The 20426-nt window shown below is 53.4% G+C and overlaps 9 protein-coding genes across 9 annotated transcripts; 5 read left to right on the forward strand and 4 right to left on the reverse strand.

Moving 5' to 3' along the window:
- Nucleotides 1-219: 219 nt before the first annotated feature.
- N7510_004145 (U4/U6-U5 snRNP complex subunit LSM3) lies at nt 220-676 on the forward strand (the record flags this gene model as incomplete). Its single annotated transcript, XM_056976071.1, has 3 exons — nt 220-345; nt 383-502; nt 566-676. The coding sequence occupies 3 exons, from the start codon at nt 220-222 to the stop codon at nt 674-676; spliced, it is 357 nt and encodes a 118-aa protein (XP_056836027.1).
- A 509-nt stretch (nt 677-1185) lies between these two features.
- Nucleotides 1186-3160, forward strand: N7510_004146 (putative GTP binding protein (GTPBP1); the record flags this gene model as incomplete). The annotated part of the gene is made up of 2 exons (XM_056976072.1): nt 1186-1239; nt 1295-3160. The coding sequence occupies 2 exons, from the start codon at nt 1186-1188 to the stop codon at nt 3158-3160; spliced, it is 1920 nt and encodes a 639-aa protein (XP_056836028.1).
- Nucleotides 3161-4340: 1180 nt separating this feature from the next.
- N7510_004147 (uncharacterized protein) lies at nt 4341-5348 on the forward strand (the record flags this gene model as incomplete). The annotated part of the gene is made up of 3 exons (XM_056976073.1): nt 4341-4506; nt 4772-5179; nt 5239-5348. The coding sequence occupies 3 exons, from the start codon at nt 4341-4343 to the stop codon at nt 5346-5348; spliced, it is 684 nt and encodes a 227-aa protein (XP_056836029.1).
- A 418-nt stretch (nt 5349-5766) lies between these two features.
- N7510_004148 (Zinc finger RING-type) lies at nt 5767-9465 on the reverse strand (the record flags this gene model as incomplete). Its single annotated transcript, XM_056976074.1, has 1 exon — nt 5767-9465. The coding sequence occupies one exon, from the start codon at nt 9463-9465 to the stop codon at nt 5767-5769; it is 3699 nt and encodes a 1232-aa protein (XP_056836030.1).
- Nucleotides 9466-9818: 353 nt separating this feature from the next.
- On the forward strand, nt 9819-11062 carry N7510_004149 (uncharacterized protein; the record flags this gene model as incomplete). Its single annotated transcript, XM_056976075.1, has 2 exons — nt 9819-10003; nt 10063-11062. The coding sequence occupies 2 exons, from the start codon at nt 9819-9821 to the stop codon at nt 11060-11062; spliced, it is 1185 nt and encodes a 394-aa protein (XP_056836031.1).
- A 108-nt stretch (nt 11063-11170) lies between these two features.
- Nucleotides 11171-13264, reverse strand: N7510_004150 (putative CorA family metal ion transporter; the record flags this gene model as incomplete). Its single annotated transcript, XM_056976076.1, has 4 exons — nt 11171-11264; nt 11318-11371; nt 11422-11474; nt 11534-13264. The coding sequence occupies 4 exons, from the start codon at nt 13262-13264 to the stop codon at nt 11171-11173; spliced, it is 1932 nt and encodes a 643-aa protein (XP_056836032.1).
- Nucleotides 13265-13993: 729 nt separating this feature from the next.
- Nucleotides 13994-17404, reverse strand: N7510_004151 (DNA-directed DNA polymerase gamma MIP1; the record flags this gene model as incomplete). The annotated part of the gene is made up of 1 exon (XM_056976077.1): nt 13994-17404. One exon carries the CDS (start codon nt 17402-17404, stop codon nt 13994-13996), a length of 3411 nt encoding a protein of 1136 aa, XP_056836033.1.
- Nucleotides 17405-17734: 330 nt separating this feature from the next.
- On the forward strand, nt 17735-18467 carry N7510_004152 (uncharacterized protein; the record flags this gene model as incomplete). The annotated part of the gene is made up of 2 exons (XM_056976078.1): nt 17735-18191; nt 18253-18467. The coding sequence occupies 2 exons, from the start codon at nt 17735-17737 to the stop codon at nt 18465-18467; spliced, it is 672 nt and encodes a 223-aa protein (XP_056836034.1).
- Nucleotides 18468-18698: 231 nt separating this feature from the next.
- N7510_004153 (gluconeogenesis factor YvcK family protein) lies at nt 18699-20296 on the reverse strand (the record flags this gene model as incomplete). The annotated part of the gene is made up of 2 exons (XM_056976079.1): nt 18699-20044; nt 20101-20296. 2 exons carry the CDS (start codon nt 20294-20296, stop codon nt 18699-18701), a joined length of 1542 nt encoding a protein of 513 aa, XP_056836035.1.
- Nucleotides 20297-20426: the final 130 nt, after the last annotated feature.

Here is a 20426-nt window from a genome sequence, read left to right on the forward strand (position 1 = left end):
AATTAACAGACCCCTCACTTCTAGTTCCGGTTATCCACTCACTCATCGTAGTGGATCAACCCCAGTCCACCCAGTCAACAACCCAAAAAAACCCGGGGAACAAGATTGCTGACTCAGCCTGGGTCACGCCGCCAGACACTAATCCCAATTGGGCCATCACCCAAGCTCCCACCGAATCTTCATTTGACCCGAATTGTTCCACTATCCGACACTCTCACCATGGCCGACACAGAGGACGCAGGTCCCTCATCTGTCTCGGAGCCCCTGGACCTCGTGCGCCTGTCCCTGGATGAGACTGTTTTTGTGAAGTTGCGCGGTGACCGCGAGCTCAAGGGTCGTCTTCATGTGAGTTCGATCGGACGTGCCATTACCAGCCGAGCAGACTGCTGACGGTGATGAATATGGCCAGGCATATGATTCCCACTGCAATCTAGTCCTAGGCGACGTCGAGGAAACCATTTACGTGGTGGAGGAGGACGAGAACGAGGAAGAGACCATCCGGGTAGGTCACCCTGTGCAGACACTATCTCTCCTATCATGCTAAAGGTGGATGCTGTGGATGCAGACGATCAAGAAGCAGGAGGAGATGCTCTTTGTGCGAGGTGAGTCTGCCATGATTGCCGGTGGTGGCATCCGGACCTCCCTAGTCTGCATCCCTCTAACCAGCTCTAGGTGATTCGGTTGTTTTAATCTCGCCCCAGGCATGACGAGGTGGAGGGACATAGAGGGAACGGCGTTTGTTCGGCGACTGCGCATCACTGCGGCTGGGGAATTCATGGATCCAGAACTAGCTCAGAACTAGTTCACCATCACTAGCCCACCACCAATACTAGTCCCCCATAGAGAGACCAATCCATACTGGACGAATGACTCACTATAACTACGAGGCTGTGTTCTGCTTGCTATTACCACTAGTGCGATTCCCGTAGATCTATATGAGTCGTTCATCGTGTCATTGTAGAATGAGGTGGTGGATGACTCAATAAACTTATCGATAAAGCTGCGCTCCCCTCCTCCATCTCTCGTGGTCTTTCACACTCTCACCTCTTCCTCTTCACCAGCCAAAGTTATGATCCCTCGAATATAGGACTGAATGCGCCCCAAAGCAAGACGCAGCACCACAGCCTAAACCTATCCCATTACCATTCGACGCGTGTCATCCGACCGACACCGACACCAGAGAGTATGCCCACTGCAGGTTTGAAACAAAGCCCGGATGAGCGACGGAAAGGAGAACTAGTATGCGATTCCTTGGCCATGTACGGGTGTACTGCTCCAGCTCACACCAGTGCAGGCTCTCAGCGAGTTCGCCGAGTACGCCGAGAAGCAGCAGGCCCAGCGCGTGGGGCAGGTACCCCGCGATAGTGGTTACTCGACTGCCACGACGGAGGACCATGCCGAGCTGGATATCCTGGACCAGCTGGAACTGTCAGACACGCCTCGAACAGTCAAGCTAAAGGAACACTTGCTTGGTACAGGTGAGAATGCGGAAGAAAGCCTGCAGGTATTAGCGGGCATCCTACACAACCGCATCGACGAGGGACAGGGGGAGACCATCTTCGATCTTGGACTGGAGGATGGAGGGGACTCGATGAGCTTGGATCTGGCTCAATGGGAGACTGCGCTGCGTCGTCTGCGCGAGGCCGCCGAGACTATCCCCGCCTACTGCCGAATTCTTCTTACCTACAATGTGGGCGGCGAGGAGGAGTCGCGGGTGCCCCACGAGCGCATCAAGGGCGCCTGGGGCAAGGTGCTGATCCGGCAACATGCGGAAAATGTCGAGGAGATGGGCGAGATCCGGATCGCGGTGGTGGGCAACGTGGACGCCGGCAAGAGTACCATGCTCGGGGTTCTGGTGAAAGGAAACCTCGACGATGGCCGTGGCAAGGCGCGCGTCAACCTCTTTCGTCACAAACATGAGATTGAAAGCGGGCGGACCAGCTCCGTCGGCCTGGAGATCATGGGATTCGACAGCCGCGGCGAGATCGTGAGCAGCGCCCAGGGACGCAAGCTGTCCTGGGAAGATATTGGGAAGCGATCCGCCAAAGTCATCTCCTTCTCTGATTTGGCGGGTCATGAACGCTACCTCCGCACCACTGTCTTCGGCATGCTGAGCAGCAGCCCGAACTACTGCCTGCTTATGGTGGCCGCCAATAATGGTTTGATCGGAATGAGTCGAGAACACTTGGGCATTGCCTTGGCTTTGAACGTGCCCGTCATGGTCATTGTTACCAAGATTGACATCTGTCCGCCCCAGATTCTGCAGGAAACCCTGACCCAATTAGCGAAGATCCTCAAGTCTCCCGGTGCGCGCAAGATCCCCATCTTTGTCAAGGATATGGAGGAGACCATCAACACCGCCACACAGTTTGTGAGCCAGCGGATATGCCCCATCTTCCAAGTTTCCAACGTCACCGGTGAGAATCTGGACCTGGTACGAACGTTCTTGAACATCCTCCCTCACCGCGGTCACTACGACACGGAGGGCCCATTCGAGTTTATAGTTAATGACACTTTCTCCGTCCCGCACGTCGGCACGGTGGTCTCGGGGGTGGCCAAGTCCGGGGTGATTCACGCCGGTGACACAGTCCAGGTCGGACCCGACTCTCTAGGCCAGTTCACAACCACTACGATCAAGTCGATTGAGCGCAAGCGAATAGCAGTCAGCGCGTGCTTTGCGGGTCAGTCCTGCTCGTTTGCCTTGAAGCGTGTCCGTCGCAAGGAAGTGCGCAAGGGTATGGTGGTATTGAAGAAGATGGACCAGCCCCCGAAGGTGCACCGCGAATTTGTTGCAGAAGGTATGCCTTACGTCTACCGCCTGTTTAGACCACTACTAATCAATGCCCCAGTCTTGATTCTCTCTCATGCCACCACCATCAAACCCAAGTACCAGGCCATGCTGCACGTCGGCGCCGTCAGTCAGACCTGCTCGGTCATTGACATTGACCGCCCATTCATCCGCACCGGTGACCGCGCCACCGTCGCATTCCGCTTCATCCAGCGCCCGGAGTTCCTGGCGCCGGGCGATCGAGTGCTGTTCCGGGAAGGCAAGACCAAAGGCCTTGGTATTGTCAAGAGCATTGGTTATGACCCTAAACACCCACTGAATCCTACGAAGACTACGAAGAATGGAGAGACCGAGGAGGCCGTAGTGGCCTAATGTGATGGGGAGTTTTTTTTAGTTCAAAGGCGGGCGTTTGATATCAATTCGGACTTGGAATTATATGCATGTCTAGAAGAGTGGCCCGACTGGTTATGTTGTTACATCATGTTCGACAAGTTCAATGTAGGCGATTATTTTCACAATGATAAGTCCTTATATCGATCGCCAGGATACCAGCAGAACTCACTCCCGCTTCCAGCCAGTATGAAAATGCTCTGCAAAATAGATTTTGAGTTCCACAGAGAGTTACCCGAGGCAAATCTTCGCCTCGGGATTGACCAGTGTGATTAACTCTCAACCTGTCATCCCACCATTGTAGTTAAATTTGATCAGCCTTAGGGTGATTGAATTGACAGCCCTTTCAAAATACCTCGACCGGCCATACCACTACTTCCAGGCTCCCAAGTCGGCACTCCAGCGCATTGGAGTCGACAAGTTCAGCGGCCAATATCTAGGCAGGTTAGCAAGCTTGAGATCAGCTTAAGCATTCATACGAATGAACAGTCTTTACGTGAAGAGTCGCACGTGAGCAGTACTTAGTGTTGGAGAATTAGTCCGTATGAAATCCCGTGATCTCAGAGACAATAGTGCTTAGACAGGATTCTTCATAGTTGCAGGGCGCACCCTGTACCTCATTAATATACACACACTCACATATGCTCTGACACTCAAGACCTCGTCGAACCATCTTGACTAGAGACGGATTACATGAAGAGCAATCCGCGATCTCTCGTCGTCTAAGTAGCCTAAATCTAACTGATAAAGATCGACACTGTACATTCTCTATACGTGGGGGGTTTAATTTGTTTTCAGACTTGAAGAGTATCCGTCTGTCTAGGAGAGGACAACGATGGTGTGTTGTCATATCCTACGCAGCGGGATTTTCCTCCCGCGTGTCGATTAATTTACCACGTGATGACGTCATCACCAGCCCGAAGCTCTGCGCGTCTAAACTCCACTGACGTAGGATGGTTTGAGATTGCTATTCTGGGCGCTGAGATGGCATTAAGAGGCCCGGCTGCCCCCCCAAGTACCTGGACTGACGTATTGACTCAAAGCTACCCACGGAATACTCGGCATCCACCCTCAACATCACCTCTCCTACAGCCGACCTTGTGTGACAACTCTGATTAGATACCCGCGAGCCAACCCAGCAAAAGAAACAAAAGAGCAAACCATGGAGACCATCAGCAACGTGGTCCACAAGGCCTCCACTGCCATCTGGGGCGAGGATAACTCCTCTCCTCAGGAACAGTCCGTGGAGCCACACGGGGATGAACCCATGTCTGGCGTTCAGGGCAAAGGCGCCGCCAACGATCCGTTTGACGCCGGAAACCGCGAGGGTAAGTTGTTGATCGTGAAGCTAGCGCCATCTTGACATCAAGTTCCGGGACTCTGCCGGCTATGACGAAACACTTGCGTTGCAGGTCAAGCCACATGGTGTTCTCTCTCGTCCGTGACTGGAGGGAGGGACCAAGTGTATAGCGGCTGATTTAATCCCCGAAACCCCCTCACACAAGCTGTCATACCTTTCCATCTCTATCATCTGTCACCTGACTTGACTTGACTTGACCTGATCGACTGACTCTTCTACCACCTCCCCGGCAGATCAATCCGACAACGCGGATTCAATCGACGAATCCACACCCACGGTAGACAGCCCAAGCGCCAAGAAGACTATCACCGAGCCCAGCTCAAAATCCAATAGCGACCCCATCCTGACCGGACAACCCATGTCCAGCTCAACAGAAACAAGCGGCGCCAGCGCCGGCGGAAGTAGCAGCACCAACGAGAAACAATCCACCGGCGGCAGCGAGCAACGCAACGTCGAGAAAGCCGATGCCGAGAAAACTGATGCCGAGAGCAGTCACCCGCCCTCGGCAATGGATGATCCCAATTTAAAGGTTAGCGAGGAGGCCTTGAAAGGTCCTCAAGGTCCGGCGCCGCATTCGGCGTCTGAGTTTGAGAAGGACATGGATTCGAAGGCTCCTCCTCCTAGTAATGATGATGCGCCGAGTGAGTATTCACGTTTACATATGAATATGTAGACAATGCTGATTGATGATACCTGATAGAAGCGGGCGGCGCGACTGAAGGCAAGGAGAATGGTCAGAAGCACAGTACCATGTCCCGGATGAAGGAGCGTCTGAACAAGGTCACTCATCTGCATCACTCCAACAAGTAAATAATTCGTCACTGTGGATTGATCGTGATGGTGATTTTCGGACAGCTCTGTTGTCCTACCTCGTCGAGCATGCTTGGAGATTCCTGGTTCAGTTGAACATGTTGATTGATTCCTTGGTTGATATTCATTCCGCGTCACCTTGTGATACTGCTTTCTCGGTGTATTAGTATCCAATTCCATTCCGTGTTTTATGATCACGGTGCACTGGACTCTACCTCTACGCAGGTGAAGACGTTACGGTAATACGCTATACTCCATAGACATACCCATCGAATTGAAGAGAATCTAGTACATAAAACTCCCCCTAAAGGAAGCCATGCTATAACAAATCCTATAAGGTCACTGCAAGAGTCCCCACCGGGTATCATAGGACTATTTTTAACAGAAAAAAAAACAATTCATAGCAAGAACCTTGCCTCTATTCAAATAGCAATTTCAACTCAGCAATCCGTTCCTTCCGCTTATCTTCCTCGGGCTCATCACCGCCAACCCTCAAGCCAAGCGAACCGGCGATGTGCATCTTACGCTCTTGCACGCGCAGCATGCGACCCTCGATTGAGTCCTTGACTACGAACCGTGTAACAGAAACATCACGCGTCTGGCCCATGCGGTGGACGCGGTCAATTGCTTGTGCTTCGATGGCGAAGCTCCACCACGGATCCATGATGAAGACATTGCTGGCCGTTGTGAGGTTGAGACCGACGCCGCCGGCGCGCAGGGAGATGAGGAGGACCGTGGGCGGGGAGGATGAAGTGGAAGATGAGGATGCTGTTGTTTTTCCGCCAGGGAAGGCGCGTAAAACAGAGGGAGGTTCATCCTCGGCGTCGATAATTTCGTCGTCGTACGTCTCCGCCTTGCTGAATTGGGCAAGGACGGCGGCGCGCGCTTTATGTGGCATGCTGCCATCGAGACGGACGTGGGAGATTCCCATGCGTGTCAGCTGGGGGCCAATCAGATCCAAGAACGAGGTGAACTGCGAGAACACCACAGATTTGGTGTTGGGTGGCACGCGCGACAGGTGGGTGAGGAGAGCATGGATCTTTGCAGAAGTATGAGCGGACGGCGACAGAGGATATATACGTCGGAGAGAAATTCGTGGAGCCGGTTGAGAGCCTGCTGGTGGCATACTGCCAGTGAGGCCATCATCGAGGGGTGTGGTAGAGTGTGAGGAAGGGTACCGTACGACCTCAAAGATGTCCTTTGCGTTGACAGGTGCCCGACAGTTGAAGCAACGTGCCTGTTCACCCTTGTTCATCTGGTGGCGCAGGAAATCAGCTAGGCACTTCTTGCAGGCACTATGCCAGCATGCTGTGACCGCGGGCTCGATCATGGGCTCCTCGCAGCAGATAGGGCATTCGCCGCTCGATTCGGTCTGGATCTGGCGAAGAGCATGTGTCGTGAACGTTGCCGTAGCGCCCGAACGATCCTCATTGCTAGCACTTTCGGTGCTGGTGGTGAACTGATTGATCAGTTCCTGAAGATCCATGTCATCTTTCAATCCATTGAGCTCATCGGCCGCTGCTGCTGCAATCTCTTCATCTGCCACGATTTCTTTTTTGCGAGTGAGAATGGGATGACAGCAGGTTTGGCGAAGACGCAGAATTTGAGCAAAAATCGTTGAATAAGACTGCAATAGAGTGCCGGCCTCGACCCCTTCGTTGAAGGTCCGTTTAGCTCGCATGTAGATACAGTCGTAGATTTCTCGCTCTTGCGGCGACAACTCCACTTCCTCGATCGTGATTGTTCGTTTTGGCAAAGGAACCAATGGCTCGCCTTCGGGAGTTTTCATCGTCTTGGTTCGTCGAAGTACAAGGGGCTCCAGCACGCTCTGCACGACATTGAGGGCGCGAACATACTCCTTGGACTCGAATGGCACGGTAATGAAAGTCTTCCAGAAAGAGAAGTTACTCCACGGCTCCACCTTCAGGAAACGCACCAGACTAAACAGGTCTTCTAGTCGATTGACAATAGGCGTGCCGGTAAGGGCCCATCGATGGACAGCCTTGAGTTCATAACAAGCCCTGGCAGACTTCGAGCGCCGGTTCTTGATTGAGTGGGCCTCGTCAAGAATGACGCGGAAAAACTCAACCGAGAACAATCCCCCAGGCGCACCGGGCATGTGCTGCTGCGGAAGATCACGCAGTTGGGACAACACGATGCCATAGCTGGTGATAATCAAGTGAGGAGCAGTGTTGGGCTTTGATTCGGAGCAGATGTCTCTGATGGACATGCCTCTGTCGGGCCCATGGTATACCATAACTCGCATCGAGCCCGCTTCTGATGCTTTCAACGCCTCGCTTTCCCACTGAGAGAGAAGTGAGGTAGGAGCAACGACCAGGGTCGTGTATGGAGCGGGGACTATCTCTGAAGGAGCGTTGTTTAACTTGGAGTTGAGGCTGGTGAGAGGCTTCCCGTCTTCCATTTCCCGTGGTTTCGGCTCGGCTTTGTGAGAATGGATGAGGCTCATCATCTCGATGGTTTTGCCCAGTCCCATCTCGTCTGCTAGAATTCCACCTCGACAGTGTTGCTCCTGAGCCGGGAAATCTACGCTGAGGTCTCCCGAGTAAGGGTTGACATAGAATTGGTCGATACCCTCAACGGTTGGGAGATCTTTTTCATCAGCATCTTTAGTTGGCCAGGTATATTCTTCCCACAGGGGATGCAAAGATCTTTCTCGAGCTTGCTGCGTATCTTTTTCTTTGGTCAACATCCAATGGAGAGCCTGTTTCTGATACTTGCGAAGTTTCATAGTAAAGGTCGATGCAGGCTCCGCTTCGGGCATATTGAAGTCAAAAGATTGTGCCTTCTTGTATAGAGTGTCGAGCTGATCCTCTTCGAGCTCCTGTGTTTCGTCCTCCTCGGAGGAGTCATTGGCATCTTTGGCGCCCTTGGACTTGTCCTTCTTGTCCTTGTCATATTGCTCAGCCATCTCAGCTGCCCGAAGCAACCCCTCTCTCTTGTGCTTCTCCGTAGTCGGGTTGATTGACGTGGGCTGAAGACCGATTTCATGGAAGAGCCTTACTAGAGCCACTTGTCGGATCCGCAGTTGCTTCTCCTCTGTACTCTCTTTCTCTTCGAATAGGGCCGTCGATCTGTTGTCATCTTCGGACATTCCCGTAAACACTCCGCGCTGAAACACTTCCTTGCGCAAGAAGCACCGTAGTTGCAAATATATCGTATCATTGACCCGGATCCAGTCAGGCACATACACGCACACAGCCTCAAAGCGACAGATATTCTGATCAATCAAAGTGGAAACCCACTCAGCTGTTTCGTGGGGCAACCGTCCCAGCTCCTGACCGGATGTGGTTGTAAATCGCGTCAAAACGTCGGGCTTGTGGTTGGCAAAGAGCTTGCCGCCGCGTCCACGTTTGGTTAATGGTTGCGACCTAGCTCGCTCAATGTTGACTATGTCTCCGTGCTTCAGGAGAGCCTTGCCACTTCGGGTCGCCCAGCCCCCGACACCAAATGCTCCGATATATCTTGACGCAGGTTGTTTTCGCCAAAGGGAGGGGCCGTCGACTGGAGTGCTGTCATTGATTTGTTGTTGAGAAGATGTCGAGACTGCTTTATTAGAATCGGACTGTTTCGGCAGAGTGGACTGGCTGGCAGCGTTATTGCCATTTGGTGCCTTTGCGGTCACCCATGTCCCATCGAAATACATGTTGACTGCTCGCTCCATGTTGTTGGATGCGACAGACCGAATCTTCTTGACCGCAGGGGGAGGCAGTTCTTGTCCAATGATGCTGGTGAATAGCTGGACGTCGAATCCATCTGCACCTTGTGTCGCACACGAGGCTTTGACGGGCGTGTCACTCCCCGGCACTGGCTGGATTGGTTCATGCTGACGGGAAGAGGATTCTGGCGCAAGGAAATCGGTAGTGTTGCCTTTTGGGGTCGCTGTCTCTGCTGTTTGGCTGGGTGCAGCAGCGGGCTGCGCTGGTTCCTGGAGCTGGCCATCATCGCCAGTCTGGGCAGTCTCCGGATCGCCTGTCTTCAGGCCAGGACAATGACGAGGGAGGGACGCGCCGAGGACGTCTGGATCTGAGTCTCGCGTGCCAGCGTCCTCGAAAAAGCGTGGACGTTTTGCTGGGCGCAAATCCAGATCTCCATTCATGGTCCCGGGCCGCCGTGGTTAGATGGAGGAAGAGGAAAAAGAGGAGGAGTGGGAGAAGAGAAAAGGAAGACGCGCCGACGCGAGACCGGGCCGACGTCACTGACTCGCGAAAAAGAAAAAAGCTCCACTTGACAACTTTCTCATCTGCCATCGATTTATTGTATTGGTATGAACACTGAGTGATTATTTCTCTTTCGCAGACATCTCTCACATGGTCTTGATATGCAGCTGACAAACTGACCAAGACAATCCGTTAGTTACATGAGCAGGGGAAACCAATGTCCTAGTATCAAAGATCTTGACCACCGTCCACCCGAGCAACAACCCTTAAGGACCGCCAACTGCCGCTGTCGATGTCCCTCTTCCGAGATCCTGCTCGTTCCTGTCGAGCAGGAAGCCGTACATGCCGGCTCTCTCGTGCTGGCGGTCTTCGCCAATCACAGACGAGGCATTTCAGTCGCACTCGCATCGCCGCATCTCAAACTAGCGCCGAGGAGGAAATCCACGGCGCACACCGATACTGCGTATCCTTGCTCTCGTACGACCCATCCAGATCTAACAATCCAGCACTCAACTAACAACGCATCTATCTATAAGAAAATATGACCGACCCTCCTACACTCTAAGCACTTTTATTCCCCGACAGGCGCAACCCTTCTACATCGCCCTGCGGGCGCTCAACGTCTCCCTCTCCCTGATCCCGGACTCTACCTCCTCCTACACAATCGGCTTGATGCGTCTCCAGTTCTGGCGCGACGCAGTCACCAAGATCCTCGCGGACCAGCCGCCCAAGGAACCCGTCGCCATCCTGCTCGCGTCTGCCATCTCAGACCTCCACGAGCGTACCCAGGGTCGCGCGCGGATTAGCAAGGGCTGGTTGACTCGCATGATCAGTGCTCGCGAACAGACACTCACCAACGATCCATACCGCGATATTGCAGCGCTGGAGTCCTACGCCGAGAATACCTATTCGACACTGATGTATCTGACGCTGTCCGCACTGCCGATGGCATCTGTGACGGCGGACCATGTCGCGTCTCATATTGGGAAGGCGGCCGGCATTGCGGCCGTGTTGCGTGGGTTGCCGCTCGTTGCGTTTCCGCCGCCAGCTGCAATGTCTCCGAGTGGGAATGCGGCGAATATGGGAGGAGGGGGAGGGTCGAAGCAGGGCGCTGTCATGTTGCCGCTGGATGTGATGGCGCAGGCGGGAGTCAAGGAGGAGGATGTTTTGCGGCGGGGAGCGGACGCGGAGGGACTCCGTGATGCGGTCTTTACTGTTGCGACGCGTGCGAGTGACCATCTGATCACGGTGCAGCAGATGCTGAGCAATCTGCGCGCTGGCGAGGATGTCGGTCATGACTTTGAGCATGAGGGCGAGGAGGGCCATGAATATGATGCGTCTTCAGTTACTCGCGGCGAGTCGCCTCTCGACGAAGTCAATCGCGCGTTTGGTGTCTTTATGCCTGCGGTCAGCACGCGGCTGTGGCTGGATCGCCTGCAGCAGCATGACTTTGACGTCTTTAAACCGGAGCTGCTTCGGTCAGATTGGAGACTTCCGTGGAAGGCGTATATGGCATTCCAGCGGAAGAGTATTTGATCATAAGCAATGCTGTATAGAACATGTACAATATAGAATAAGAATACAAGACCTCATGGACTGAGGGAAGCAAGATATGGACATGACCAATTCCGCCTATCTTCCCGTCTATCTTTGTTTCTGCTCCCGTCGCTGCTTTCTAGAGCTGACGATCAAGCGTCTCTGAGCGAGCATCACGGCGTATCGTTGGATTTTGTCGCGCCTGTGGGAATGTCAGCATTTGAGTATCTGGGCAAAGGTCAAGCAGGCACCTACATCAGCAACAGAGTCGTGACAACCACAAATGGCACCGCAATCTTCCAGAAATACCTGCGCCAGTTAGAGACACATCGTGCCGGAACCACTCTCTGAAAACTCACGAGTCGCTGTTTTTGATTCCAGCAAAATCTTTGAAGTTCATCCCAAAGTAACCCTAACACCAAGATGCCAAGGTCAGCCTCTTGAAAGACGATTCAGACGAAAAAAACTCACAGTCAAGAAAGTCAGTGGCAGATAAAGACAGGTGACGATCGTCAACTGCTTCATGCTCTCGTTTTGGTAGGCACCAATAGTATTGAAAATAAGATCAATCATGTTGTCGGCAGCACGCCGCATCTGATCATATCCTTCCACAATAGTAATACAATGATCCAAAGCATCGCCGAGGTAGGTATGGCACATGGAGCTAATGCTGACGCTCGTGCCGCCTATACTCTTCAGGTTTGGTGTCATAACGCCGATGTGTGAACGATGATCGGATATGTCTCCTGGGGTCCCGGACGGGCTGAATGGACTGTTCCCTCGCAGGATGCCCAAGCCGGGGGTGCTGATGGGCTCAGACCGATGGTCACGAAGTGCGTTGATGACCGCCACGATGGGCTGCATGGCATTGCGCAAAACGGCAATCTCAGATGTCAAAATGTACAGAAACTTGGACTGGTCGATATCCGGATCGGTCAGGACCTCCAGTTCCAGGTCACCGATTGCGTCTTGGTAGGCCATTGTGACGGGGATGGCAAGATCGATAATTGCATCGAGGATAGCCTGCATAAGCATGCTGGCATCGCACGACTGTCGGAGGATTGTTTCTGGGGAACTGAGACGCTTGACGATGGGCGCCTCGATGTCGTCGGCACTTGTCTCGAAAAAGGATGTAACGGTGTTATCTGCATGAAGGAAGATGGAGACCTGCTCCAATGTGACACATAATCCCTTCGCTGCTAGCACGGCATGACGCTCCATGAACCCAATCCGGTCCTCGTTAGGGCCGCCACGATAGCGCTGTAGACTTCGTCCGGTGGTCCCCATCGAAGCAGCCACATTTCCGAACTGGGAGGCTTCTCGCGAGGATGGCCGGCCTATTCCAGGACGAACACTGGATCCGACCGTCGTTCTCTGGTTGTTATGCCGTTGGCTCGGTTGGGTGGGCTGAAAGAGATCCTTCAGCGCTGCGAGAACAATATTCTTTTTGCCATGCCGCTTCATAGAGATCGAGCTTTTGTCGCTTGAAACCGAGCTCTGCCGTTCCTTGAACCTGCCATTCCCATTCGGCTTGTCGTCTTCATCATCGGAGTCACTGAGCTCCTGATGGAGTTTCACCAGCTTCTGTAACGTCAGTACAACGAACGCATGATCCGAATACCAGTCGGCCTTGGTGCGATTGGTAGTGTGGACCAGATCCTCAATCGCCAGCCTGTGAATTCCCTTGTGATTTCCCAGAGTCTTGATCACGTCCCAGCTTAAGCCATTGACATTGATCCAGCGGCATTGGACCCATGGTTCTCGCTCGCGCTCTAAAAATTGCTCGAGTGTACTATTATCCAACTCGTACTGCCGCATCTCATGTTGTGAAAAGTCCACCACAGTTATTTCGCAGTGCCGGTGTAAGTCTGTTGGCACATTTGCAGCCCATTCTGAACCGTGGGGAGGAAATGGCTTGGTCGGGTCAATACCGGGCTCTGTGCCGGGTTGCCAATTGGGGTCGTGAAGTATGCTTTCTGGACGATAGGAGCGGGCGGTGTTGGAGCGGCGCACCCGGCGTTGTTTGGTTGTGTCGGTGGAATTGACTCGTGCGGCAGCGGTGGTGAACGTCTCAGTCTCGTCCTTCCTCGTTGGCGATCTCTGCGAGTAAGACGACCGGCGACCCAGCTCGATGTCAACCGTATGTATGTCGCCCGAACGCATCGCGCCATGGTGCGCATAATCGACCGCGTGGACGCTCATCGTGACCGCTAATCAAAAGAGAGTCGCGCATGCAGTCGCATCGGCAATGAGGAATTCATCCACTCCAAGTATCCAGTCTTTTTCAAGAGAACGAAAAGCGATTCACCAGTACGGTAACGAATGCAAACCCCCAAAGCAAAAAGGCAAAGGCACGGGTGGTAATGTCAGGTAGGTAGACCAAAGCGCTTCTCACGGAGAAACCGGGCGTGGTTGTCGCAGCATCGCGGGGAAATGACGTTGACTAGGAGTGGAAGATCTGCCAAGGAGGCTCGCTTGATGCGAAACACGCGTTCAAAAACGGGATCAGAAGAGGGCAATCGAACACGCGATTAAAGAGTGAAGGGTGCTGATGGGGGAAAAAGAAGGAGGTGATGGTCGGGTGGAAAACATGCCAGCGCACGGTCTTTCCATCGTCAGGGTTGACTGGACCACTTACATCATTATTGGATTTCTTGACAATTAACACGAGAAGCGGTTGTTCCATTAAAAGTCATTATTATTGATGATCGTATCATACACACATGGGCTATAAACACCGCTGGCCTCCCATAGTCCTCCTTTCACAACGCCGTACTAATGCTGGCCTCCCAAAACACTCCAAAGAACAACAACATCCGGCCAGGGCCATTAGATCCAATAGAGCAAAAAATGGTACAACGAAGAGAAACACATGATATCAGGGAACAAAGGAAACATATTGGCAAGGAAGAGTCGGCACCAGCGTTCACGCTATGCCCGAGCCGATGGCCACGTCTTCCAAGCGGAAGAACGATGAAGTCCCATTTGACCCTGTTTGCTGCTTGAGGAAGCAGTGTGCCGAGGCACATTATTGCGGAAATCCGAGTACAGACCGGACTCCATGTCCATGAGCACTGCACGCTGGGGTTGCGCATAGGCCCGCGCGGCCGACTTGCCTCGACTGTTGGAGGCAGTAGACGAGCGAGTTTTCGAAGTGTTGGACGTGGCGCCCGTGCGAGACTTCTCCTTGATGATCTCACGAAGTTCCTTGTCGTCCTTGGTGATTTGAGCTTTGATGAAAGCGATGTCCTGAGATGCCTGCAGAGCGGACATGACCGACTCTCGCGGTGTGTAGGCGTACTGCTCGGGGCATGGTGGAGATTCGGGCTGGAGGGAAGGATCCAAGAAAGCCTCGGAGCCCTTATCCAGAAGCTGGGAAATATCCAAGGTCTCACCATGCGGGATCTTGTGAGGATGCGAGGGAGTCACGCAGTCCATGTTGACTTCCTTTCGCAACACATGATCAATATCAACGGCCGAGAAGTAGGCGCACGACTGGGGAAGATCGTCGATGCCCACTTGTTCCGAGAAGATGGCGCGGGTCCAGACATTGGCAATCTGCAGCGCCAAAGCCGCGCGGTATTTGTCTTCGTCCTTGGCAAGATACCGAATCTCATCGTGAACGGTGATGGAGAGGCGGGCTTGGATGTTGAATCGCCGGATAAGATAATCCATTGCAACGATGAGGAGATGGAGATAATCGACGCCCGACGATTGAATGGCCCAGTTGATGCGAGACGTCATGAAACTCCCCTTGTTGATGAAGCGTCGCATGAGTGCTTCGGTGATGCCGGCGCCCAATGCAGGCGTTCTCGGTCGTTCTTGATCCGCAAACTCCTCAAGCCTGTTGAATACAAAGGACTCGGTGCCGCCCCTCCAGAAGGGACTGTCATTCAAAAGGCGACGTGAAGTGCGCGTTCCCTTGGTCTCTTTGTAAAGATTCGCCGCAGTTTCTTGCGTCTGCTTCTCTGAGAGCGACGGATTGAACTGGCGGAGAAGGGTAGCAGCAAACTTGAGGCCAGCTCCATAAATCCGGCCATAGTTGAACACCTTTGCGTCGTTGCGCGAAATGCCCAGAATCTGAGCACTTCGCGAGTGCAGATCCGTGCCTTCCGCCTTAGAGCCTTCCAGAGTCATGAAGCCAATTGCATTTCCTCCATGGATTTGAAACGAGGCATCACCGACCAAACTTGCAATCCACAGCTCCTGGGAGTCAACATCGGCACCGACAAACGCGTAGCCTGGAGGTGCCTTGATCATGGCCTTGAGCTCGGATCCAACCCGGTTTTCCTTGGCATTACTTGCGGTAAGCCAGGTGTTTTCCACAGCCCGTCGTGTGATGGTACCCATAGGGATGACTTGCGGCAAGATGAATCCCAGTCGGTTGTCGCCGGCGCTCTTTTGCAGTCCCTTGTTCTGTAACTGGTCCTCATAGACCACCATTTGATTCCTGATCCGGTCTCGTGCACTGATCCAATAGGAGCAAGAGGCATTCATATCTAGAGCCTCCTTGGCAAGTTCAAACTCGGAAGACAAGGTTCCACGCTCAAAATATTGCATGTAACCTTTACCGAGGGGATTCGTGCATCGGGCTTGAGGGCCATCCTTGTGCGGGATTTTGAAATATATGTTTTTCCTGTCTTCTCGAAGCAGCTGGTTCTTTTCTTCGCCCATGTCGCATGTTATGACGGGTTGATTTTCGAAAATCTTCGTCTGATCACGGGGAACTCGAAAGGTCCAGCCGTACTTATCGGACCAGACGAGGGGGAACCCGTCCCACGACAGTTTGAGCAAAATGGGCGCAATGCGAGTTCGTACCGTAAGGTTGATATCTGCGGCGTTTGTCGCGAACAAATCTTTGTACCACTTGGGCATTCCTGGTTTCTTCTGTCGTGCGGCCGGACGAGGCGGATCTCCCTTTTTCTTTCCTTTGGCCATTTTGATCTCCTGACCAGTCCAGTCCAGCTGCCGTAGCCAGGGGTCATTGGTATAAACATCCGGTTGATTTTTGACCTTCAAGGCCTCCTCGCATAGCTCGACTAATTTCCGTTGAACGACATCGAGTCGCTGATGGTAGGTTTGTTCTGCCTTGGTCAAGTACTCCTGCCAGGATTGATCGACAGGAAGGATAACCGAAGAGAGGTGCCGTAGAGCACCGAAGCTGACGGGATGTGGGCAGGTTTCGAGAAAATTTGGAAAGACCTTGCGGTACACGCGGTGGGTGATGGCAACATCGGCAGCACAATAGTCGAGAAGCTCTTCCAATCGTTCCAGAATGGCTGGTCTGTCAAGCTCACCAAAGTAGTCTCTTTGAGACTTGTCGATGGTGACATCGCAATGAAACTTGGCGACGTCTCGCAAGGAGTTTACTGAGCTCCGACCCACCCACAATTCCTCCTCTTCTTCTCTCAACATGTTGTTCTCCAGAAGCGCGGCCAACTCCACTGAGTTGTGTTCGCTTGCGATCTTGTCTCTCAAATCCTTATTCTTTTTATGGCGCATCCACGTCGGTCGTTGCTGTGAGCACATCCCATTGACAGCCACATGGAGGGACATTGTATCGAGGAAGAAATTCCGAGTCTGCTGCATATCGTACTCCTCCAGAACTCGTGCTCGGTCGTACCCAATATTGTGACCAACGACGATCCGAGATTGCGTGGGGTCCCCCAAGGGTATCAGGTGAACTGGCTCCGTCGACTCTCCCAACAGCCAGGGTGAGATCCATGCATACCACGCAGTTGGACTGACTGCGCAAGCCATGACCGCATAAGAGTGTTCCTTATACATGACCTCCGTGTCGAAAGTGAGCATAGACTCGTTCGGCGCATCGACAGGCTCGGAAGAGCCATCCGCATGATATTTTGTCCATCCACTGCGCTTGACCCATTTGCGCGGTTTGCTCGTGCAGTTCACAGTCGCATACGATTTGGCGTAGGTCAAGTAGGGCTCCGATGCATCCATGCCGAGTTTAAAGAAATGTTCGTCTAAACTTTGTCCCTGCAGAGCGGGGAGGTTGAATGCAACGGGCTCCGCGCCGGTCTGAGATTTGCCAAGGAGGTCATGCCGTGCGAGATGATCTTTTGACAGAGCTACAAGCTCTGGGTCGGGGGTCCGGGCCTTGGTCGGAAAGATTTGGGGGTGGACATGGTCGCTAAGCTGCTGCACGCCGATATCATTGAACCGGGGGGACGCGCGAACGGAAAGTGAGTACCGCCGATGTCGAGGCCGAGTGGACGGGATTTCGTGGCGGAGTAGTGAAGCGCGAACCGCGGGCAGAGGTTTCGGTGGCCGGAGCCGCCATCGCGCCGCGCCCCTGGAGTGAGGAGCGCAGAAAGAGAGCATGATAAGACGCCGCCTTTATATCATGGTAAACAGAGGCGAGAGAGTGCGGCCCACCAGGCTGCAAACCGAGTGTAGTAGACCACGATAGATGGTGAAATTGGGTATGGGCGAAAGCTGTCCGTGGTGGTGCAGGTCAGGTAGTTATCATCATGGATTGGATTGCTATCGCGGATCAAGTATTTCGCCGGATGCCGGGCTTATCGATTATGGCCGCCACACCTCTTATCCAAGAAGGTCGGCTCTCTTTCTTTCTCACCGATAAGGGAAAGCTCAGCCCTCTTCGGTGTCTTCCCTGGACCATGCGAACAGAGGCTGAACCAACACATCGCCATGAATAGCCACTCCCCGGTCGTCGATCTCACCTCGTCCGCTCGGTCCGCTAGACCAACCCGGCCCTTCCCCATCCGCCTCTCGTCATCACCGCAACAAGCCACTGGACACTATGCCTTCTCTTCTCCTTCTTCTTCGTCCTCTTCCTCTACCCCTCACAGGGGCCGACAACTTCACCGTGGTGTAAAGCGCCGTCGTCTGAGTAGTGACAGTGGCTCCCGGGCATCGGCACCATCGGCGCTGGCGCAGCCGGAAGACGATGAAGACTTCGTGGAAGCAATCGACTTGACAGGTGTGGATGGCTCCGTTTCGTTGGCAAAGGCATTGGCAAAGCAGCGAGAGGATGCAGTGAAAGCCCAGCAATCGCTTGAACACGAGAAGGGGCGTTCGGTGCTGGCCTCGTACAACTGCCCCGTGTGCATGGACACACCCGAGGATGCGACAAGCACAGCGTGTGGTAAGTCATTTGGTCCGAATATTGTTGCACGCAGGACATGGCACTGATTCTCGCTCTATAGGTCATCTCTTCTGCCACAAATGTATCATCGACTGTTTGAAAAACAGCGAAGAGCAACGCACAGACTCGTCAGGCAAATCACAGCGAGGCACTTGTCCCGTGTGCCGGAAACCTCTCACCAGAAACGAAGCGGTTGGACCAAGGAGGAGCCTTATTCCCCTGCAAATCAAGTTGATGACGAAGAAAAGAGGCGCCGCCACTCCTGAAGAGGTATAGGGTTGCCATCCTAGCTCTTTTCTTTTTATTTCGCATTGCGGGTTGGAGCATTGTTACGCCGGCGTTTTTTTCTCTCCCTCTCTGGGATCTCAGACAAGGAGAACTCTTTTAGCGAGCTATGCGAGACATGGTTTGCATGGTTCATGGTTTCTAGACATAGCCCACGGAATTGTTAATGAAGTTTATGCATTCTTAATCTTCTCATCAGATACTTATACAGATATTCGATCATCATCTTTTTTCTCTTGGAGCAGGGTCCAGGGTATTCCGTCTTCCTAGCCCCCAGCCCACACCTCCACGAACCATCGCATCGCCTTTCTTCCCCAGTACAACCTCGAGAGCCTGGATCAGCGCGTTTGCGTCATACTGCATCCCGACCACTGTTTCGGTATCGCCATCCATGCGTGTGACTTTCCGTCCATACAGACGAAGAGTCTCAATACCCATTTGCGTGAGTCGCTCCCGGTCCACATGGGGCGTCCCGGGCCCGTCGAGGTGCAAGATGTGAGTGACATAGGAATTATAAGGAAGAGAATCAGGGGATTGTGTTCTCGCGCCACCCTCTGATGAGCCTCGATGTTCGGGGAATTCATACGGTCCGCGTCCGCGGCTCCCTTCTCCTGCTCGCACGATCGCCTCGACAAAATCCGACGCCGCGAATGGCTCAGGCGAAGGACCGGTCTCGCGGTCCAACGACCCGTTTAAGATCAGGATCTTGTGACGAGCGGGACTAGACACGATACTTTTTCCCACTCCGCGGAGGATGATGGCGGGTATGATGGATGTGTACAACGATCCAATGCTGTAGATAATAGCCTGCGCATCATGTAATGCTTCTAGGACTCGTGGGTTGGCGGGCGGGCGTATCTCCTGACCGTAGGGATTGATGTACCAGATCCGAGTGATCCGGCAAGGCAGCTCTTCGTTTTCGGTCTTGCTGAATGAGATGTTCTTGTTCCGGAGAGTGGCGAGTGATCCAGGTAGATGGTCGTCCTCGTATGAGATAACCTCCTCTTTGTCTGACCGGTCTGTGTCCTCGCAGTCATCGCCATCGGCAAGAAGAAGACTGGGGCGTCTGTCTCTTGCGGTGTTCTGGAGAGCTGTTGCCTCACTTGGGTGGGAGATGCTGTTCTGGCCGACGATCACGGTCCCGTTGGCCAGTGATGCCGAGATATGATGAGAGAAATTGGAATTGATTGCCGGAATGACGCGCACGACATCTGACGGCACGCCACAGATGCTTCCCAGGAGATAGATGGCGCTCTCGAAGCTGCCGCTGAAGAGTCGCGCGCCCGTCAGGAAAAGATTCCCCACGCTGGCTGAGCTGAAGTCGAATGTAGAAGACGGCGGCCTTGCTCGCTTCAAGATCTCCAAATTCAACAAGTTGAAAAATGACCGTATCAACTCTTTCTTTGCTGGTGCAATGGTCTTCCAGAGGTCAGACGTGCCATCGACGATGGTCTGCCATTCAAGCGACGCGGCGGCACCCTCAGCAGGCAGCCGGTGGTTGAACAGCGCCTTGATAGCCGACCTTTCGGGGTTCGCAGGTGAATCTGGAATCAGGCGCACAAGTCTACCTGTGGAGAATGTCAGCAAATGTGATCTGATCCGGGGGAAGACGCCGGTGACGCACTTCGAACATCGCCGATTCCAGGGCCGCCAAATATGCGAATCAACTCCGATGACGAGCCGCCATTATCGCTGATTGGGATGATGTAGCTAAGTGGGCAGTGTTTGCTCTCTCGGACGGCATGGAAGACATCCACCAAATTATTCGCAGCGCTTCCTCCCGAGAAGACGACGAGCCCTCTGTTCGACGTGGCTGCCATTGCGGAAGGTTTTGACGCCACGCCGACCAAATCTAGACTGTTCTTGCGGGAAGACTGATTTTACTGATCGATCAAAAAGGTGACCTCTAACACTGAGATGCCGACTGAGAGAAATCCCAGGGGGGAAAGT

Source organism: Penicillium lagena, assembly GCF_028827675.1.
Source record: "Penicillium lagena strain IBT 129212 chromosome Unknown utg000002l_segment0_segment0, whole genome shotgun sequence".
Taxonomy (NCBI): Eukaryota; Fungi; Ascomycota; class Eurotiomycetes; order Eurotiales; family Aspergillaceae; genus Penicillium; species Penicillium lagena.